Genomic DNA, 6,043 nt, shown 5'->3' with positions numbered 1-6,043 from the left:
ATAGGCAGAAAAAGAGCCGATCCAAACGCCAGATGGCTTGTACAGAAGGTCTTTCATTTCAGGAAGCCAGGGATCTAATTTCGTCCAGAAATGAGGAGATAGAAGCAAGAGGGGGGGGTACCAGCGAAGGTGCTCCTCAAAGTTTAGGTGTACCTGAACGTGCTCCACCAAGATGTTCAGAATGTAATATTCAGGGACATAAGAGAACCAGCTGTCCTACTCGTTTTGGCTTTTAGTTTCTGCAATTTAAATTACTTTTGGCAGTGGTATATTACTTTAAAGTTGATCAAGCATCTAGTTTTAAGGCGTGTGCACGGATGACCCGGGAAGTACGGGTCACCCGGGAATTACGTTAGATGACCGAGATGATGCTGACTAATCGTAAGTTTGGTGTTGAAGCGGGTTACTAGCGGTCACTAAAGGTCGACATGATATCATTTAATATTCTGCCCGACGCCCAACCGCTTTTCTTTTCTGGATTAGGCAGGCGCCATACAACGAGGCCATCCTGGGCACCGTGCCCGGGATGAGCTCAGGGACGAGCTAACAGATATGACGGAAACGGCAACACCTAACAGTAAGAGGCACTAAGCCACTTCGAGAAAGTAAAAGGGGGCATTTATTTATCCAGAACTGTTCTATATAGTATGACAATATCACAACCAGATGTGTATTCTGTTCCCGGGCTTTAAGTCTACGTGTTAGTCTGTGTTGTGGAATATGCTCAAAGGGGAAAGGGCAGAAGGAATCTGTATCGACTACACGAACGTAGCCTACTAAGGATCGGATGCCATATGACGATTGTATTCTCTCTGTATTCTCTTCTTAATTCCTTGTTCTTCTTCCTGCTTTGATCTCTCTCTTGACCACTATATATACATATAGGTGGGCGAGAACCTTCTAGAACTAGGCGATGTACGGTCAATCCACAAGAGGTCACGTAGCCTTGTATTTCCGTATCAGTCTGGACTAATATGCGAGTCTGAAGGTCGGAAAATATACCGCTGAGCCAAAACAGTGTCATGGCTAGTTACTAGATTAGTCTTAGTCATATTTCCAAGGTGACAATTATCTACTTCAACAAGAACAACATCGGCCGTTAACCACCACTGCCGCGTAATCCTGCGATGTCTCCCAACCTGTCGCTTGACGCTTATGTCAACATCTAGGTTGATAGATTTTCCTACCTCCCAGTCTGGTCAAATGAAGGCCCATGATATTATCCTAAGCTCCCCGACACAAAAACAACCAACACAGCGGCATACGCAGCAGTTGCTGCAAATAGTTCGGCTCTCCGGGCGTTTGTCATCATCGCGACGCTCGTTGCAAATAGTGCGGTAAAACACGCAATCATAGCCAGACGAGCCCTGGCCTCCTGCACTATGTAGAGACTAACAATAGCCCCAATAAGCAGAGTAGCAGAAGCAATCACACTAATAGTGGCAACTACAATTATGACATGGCGCTCTTGAAAAATGATGAACTGTATCACATTCCCGAGACTTTCCATTCAGTTTAACGATGCGGGAGGAGCTCAGGGGAAAAGGATGCTTACTGGAAAAGGCCAATGGTCCTGCAAGAACCTGGAGAGAACATCTTCATCTATAGGTACTCGGAGTGCAACGAGGTCCTGCGGATCGTTAAGCAAAGTTTCAGCTTTGCCATTTATTATTGGGCCTTCACCCGGCCTGCGGCCAAAAAACCAGGCCTTAAAGTCCGCAACAACACGAGGGCGTGGACGGCGAAGGTTGGAGATGCTTGCCTGCAAGGCCAGAGCTTCATCTACAATCCATTAGCTCCGGCCAACTCTTCTTAGACAACTTCTCTTACGATAGCTTTTAAGCTTCATTTCAAGCGCGTCGTATAATCTTTTTCTGTGTTGTGCACGCTCATTAGAAACATCCTGTTTCTTCTGTTCAAAGGCTTCCCATAATCGGAGTGATGTATCCCCCTTCTTGAACGACATTTTGTCGAGGGTTTTGAGCTCTTCCTCGAGGGTGATTAACTGGCTTTGAAGATGCAAGAGGTTTCGTGCACTAAGACGGCTGAATCGGCGGAAGATAAACCCCTCGTGGTCCGGGTCTCTTGATATCCAAGTTGAAAGGGCAGGATACCCATCACGTACTCTTCCAGCCTCAAGGTCGGTATCCGCTTGAGAGTTTGTTGTGCTCATGTTATTCTCAGACACCGTGTGTAAAAAATAGAATCTCAGTTCAATCTCTGTAAGTGACTCAGGTTGTTTTTCCCCTTCATGTCATAGCAGTGGCGTCGCGCTGATCATCCGTGTCTGAGCATCATGCCAGCTGCTAAGAGAATCTTGAGCATTCCTGGTTGTTTGTGGGATTTTACCTCGGCAATATTTGCGTTTGTATTTCCTGACTGGGCAACACGCAGGGAAAGCTGCGTTGATGCCTAACTGGTCAACCAATAAGCACATATTCCGTCGTGACCATAGCCTAATCAGCGCGGCTAGATGTGAAGCAGCCACTACTGCCTCCTAGGTTTCAACCTTGGCTCAGCCTCATGATGTTAGCCTCGACTCAGCCTTCTTCTGGCCAAAAGTCGGTGAACTGATCACTTTAACATGAAGGATCCCCGCAGGCCACTTGCAGTTTAAGCTATTCATTTCCTTTCACCAAAACTGATCCGTCGTTGGTGTGCTCAGCAAGTAACAAATATTTCTTCATCCACATGCCGCCCCACGCCTTCTTACGACATGACTATGAGATCGGCTTTATCGCTTCGTTACCGGCCGAACGAGATGCCGCTGCGGCAATGCTGGACAGAACTCCTGATAATATCCGTCTTGGAGACGTTGTGGTTGGCAGGCCCAATGTTGTTATCCTTCCTCCTAGGGCTAGCAAAGCCAAAGACAACATTTTAAGAACCATCTTAGGCATACCTGAGCCAACACACGAAGTAAAAAGGACCGAGTATGTCACATCAGGATTCATCAATAACATCCTTATTGACGGCTTCCCTGATACCGGATCATGTGTCAATGCTATATCGGCCGAGTTCCTGCAGAGACAAGGCTGGACTTTTCGAAGAAGACCAAACCTACCAAAAGTGAAGCTGCCCGGAAATAGATCAATTCGTCCTTTGGGAACGATAAGGCTGCCATGGACATTTCGTGGAGAGGATTATACATACAATGTCAGTTTTTATGTCTTGCAGAAATGCGTTCACCCGGTTATACTCGGTCGGAGATTCCTTATGTCGTCAAAGACTCTGCAAATGAACCTTCTTCGCCGAATCCAAAAGAAGGAGGTCAAACCCACTGTGCTTAAATGCCCTTTCTTGATCCACGAGGAGTAATTCAGGCAAATCATGAATGCAAGCTTTGATTCTTATGTTCTTGTGTAAAAGTAGTCTTGATTAAAGGTCTGGACCTCGGTTAAAGACAGGGATGTTGAGTTCTTCGTCAAAAACAGTGTGATAGTTGGAGTAGTCCATCATTTTGTTGATGATATCCGCGAATTGCTTAGACGATTACAGGCATCCTTAGATTACATTTAAGGGTGTGCAGAGTGTTTACGTTCGCTGTCAGCTTCTTACTACTGGAGTAGTAGGTGCTTCATATATTCATGCTCTTTAATTATATCCTTGAGAATTTCCCTGACCCTGAAGCAGAGACACTCTTCTCTGCACTGTGCCAATGTTCAGCATTCGCTGCTTTCATAAATAATGCGCGACCTAGCAAATTCAAGTATTGTCCCAAGCAAACTTTCGCTACCCAACTCTTCCTCACAGCAGTCACTTTCTATGTGCTACAGAAGACCACTCATAAACAAGAATGTTTGGCAGGTTGGACATCCGAAGTTGAAGTTTGTATTTGAGGACTTGTAACTTTGCGCTTGATAGCACTCAAAAGCTAGGTGGTTTATCTCGTCGAGGTCAACACCGGAGGTGCATGTTCCAGCTTCGAGGTGCAACATCATTGCAGAATTTGTGGGAAACTGACGCAAGCACCCAGGACAGCCAATATCCCTTCTAACATGGGTGATCTTGTGCTATAGAACATTTCGTTAGCAGCCAGTTACCGGTAGTTGAGCTATAAACAAACACTTTTCAAGTTAGACGGGCTGCTGAAATACCGACGGCACGTCTGACACATATTATGCTTGTCTACATCATGCTGAACAAGCTGGCCAGGTGTTTTATATTGGCGATCACAAGCCGTGCATACGTTATGGTCATATTCGAGATGCTCGTTGAGTTCCTCCTTCGTTGGATAATCTGTCGGCGAGGAGCAAAGGCTGCAGGGATGGTGCTTAAGTGAGTCTGATATATGCCGCTGCTTAGCCTGAACCGTACCAAAGCCTTTCTGGCAACGGGTACAGAAGTGCTTCCGTGGCCGCATCAGTCAAAAAATGAACCCAGTGCCGTTTATATTGACTTGAAATTCTGAAGGATTAAAGCCCAAAACCATGTGATAGTGCAACTCATGCTATCGTGTGCGGGGTATCAGCTGCGCGAGGACGCGGACCAACACCTTGCCCGGATCGGCTGATCCGAGCGGAAGCATCTATGTATTCTTCGCTCAAAGTGGGAGGTAGGTGGGCTTTTGGACAGTTCTATTGATGCCTGACCTCCTACCTACGGCTGAAGATGTAACACAGCATTCAGTATCTCATTATAGCACTGCTTTTGCCTCGGCTGGGGTCATCCACTATTCCAGGATAATCCTGAATATAATCTCAGATTCATTCACTCTAGATACGGTCTACTTACGATTGGTGGCAAAACCAGTGCCACTCCTAAGGATCACTTCTTCTTCCCCAAACCCTATGTCAAGCATGCACTAGTAACCTGGTCTAGCTGAACCACGCGCGGCCCGATGACATGTCTATGTAGGCTGCGGCATAACCGCGGTTAGCCGCGGTTAACCATCACCATAACCGCGCGGTGAGGTGATGGTCATGAGATTCTGATAACCTCGCTCTGCGGTGAGGTTATGGTTATAGCTAAGTTATAACCGCGGTCACCGCGGTTAACCTCACTAGTGTAAACAATATAAACCTGCCAAGATTATGAGAATGCATAGATTATGCTGTTTTTCGTGTAATTATTTGTGTACGAGGATGTATGTACTGTGGTGCAGATTGGTAATTTAGGGCTTTAAGTAAGCAATTATTTATGATGCTTTAGTATATACTCCATTATGCTGATTATTTTATACTCTTATTCTTATTTCTGATCATATTGGTTATCAATATTATGTTCTATCTATCTCAAACCCAGCTGGTAGCTTTGGCTGCTTCCGATGCCTTTCTGGTCGCCCTTCCTCACCTAGTGATGCATGAGGCAATTGACTAAGTGTACCATTCAGAGTTTCGATCTGACTGTGAGCCCGCTTATTCTGGGCCTGTACCTGCTTAACACGTACTGCGGGCTGGGTTGCAGGTAATATTTGCTTGGAGGCCACAGCATCTGAATCAAAATCTGAATCTGAATTAGCAATATTATCTGCTTTCCCCCCTTCTTCCTTATCCTCCTCATCTTTACTTATTGGATCAAGCTCAGCAAGTATAGGAACAGGTTTAGCTGCCTGATCAGATAATGCAGCCTCACCAATAGAGAGCTGCTCCTTTATTAGATCAAGCTCACTGTGCTTAAGCTCAAATTTGGTTGAAAAGAGATGAATCATCAGGTCTCGGATTGTATTCTCTTTTAGCTGCCCGCGGCGATAGTGACATATGTCACGAGCACAATTAAAGAGGCGTTCAACACCAGCTCCACTTGCTGGTACTGAAAGAATATCCCGTGCAAGGCGAGCAAGAACTGGATATTCTTCCTCATGCTCTTTCCAGAAGAGGCGGGGATTACCCTTGGTAAGCCCTATCTAACTGTTAGTAAAGATATGATATGGTCTAGAATAGTATTAGATGATACTAACCCTTTGCAAGATACCGGGCAATTTTATCATCTGGCTGATTAGCCTCAGCCTGAAGAGCAGTCTGTGAATCACACATCTCCTCAAGCTCATCCCCTGCTGATTGGAACATCCTCTCTGTATTAATAGGCTCAGCTTCCTTTGAAT

At 45.7% G+C, this 6,043-nt stretch overlaps 3 protein-coding genes across 3 annotated transcripts; 1 reads left to right on the top strand and 2 right to left on the bottom strand.

The window, feature by feature from the left end:
* Positions 1-1,219: 1,219 nt before the first annotated feature.
* BDV17DRAFT_296822 (uncharacterized protein) lies at positions 1,220-2,173 on the bottom strand (the record flags this gene model as incomplete). The annotated part of the gene is made up of 3 exons (XM_073763384.1): positions 1,220-1,483; positions 1,556-1,782; positions 1,831-2,173. 3 exons carry the CDS (start codon positions 2,171-2,173, stop codon positions 1,220-1,222), a joined length of 834 nt encoding a protein of 277 aa, XP_073609786.1.
* Positions 2,174-2,595: 422 nt separating this feature from the next.
* BDV17DRAFT_278424 (retropepsin-like aspartic protease) lies at positions 2,596-3,440 on the top strand. The gene has a single exon (XM_073759532.1). It carries the CDS (start codon positions 2,692-2,694, stop codon positions 3,316-3,318), a length of 627 nt encoding a protein of 208 aa, XP_073609785.1. The 5' UTR covers positions 2,596-2,691; the 3' UTR covers positions 3,319-3,440.
* Positions 3,441-3,662: 222 nt separating this feature from the next.
* Positions 3,663-4,590, bottom strand: BDV17DRAFT_297675 (putative C2H2 finger domain protein; the record flags this gene model as incomplete). Its single annotated transcript, XM_073763535.1, has 3 exons — positions 4,067-4,590; positions 3,782-4,013; positions 3,663-3,742 (listed from the first exon to the last, which is right to left on the bottom strand). The coding sequence occupies exons 1-3, from the start codon at positions 4,361-4,363 to the stop codon at positions 3,663-3,665; spliced, it is 609 nt and encodes a 202-aa protein (XP_073609784.1). The 5' UTR covers positions 4,364-4,590.
* Positions 4,591-6,043: the final 1,453 nt, after the last annotated feature.

The sequence above is a fragment of the Aspergillus undulatus genome (genome assembly GCF_047715775.1).
Source record: "Aspergillus undulatus strain CBS 261.88 unplaced genomic scaffold BDV17scaffold_145, whole genome shotgun sequence".
Lineage (NCBI taxonomy): Eukaryota > Fungi > Ascomycota > Eurotiomycetes > Eurotiales > Aspergillaceae > Aspergillus > Aspergillus undulatus.
This window is presented reverse-complemented; position numbering and strand designations above follow the sequence as displayed.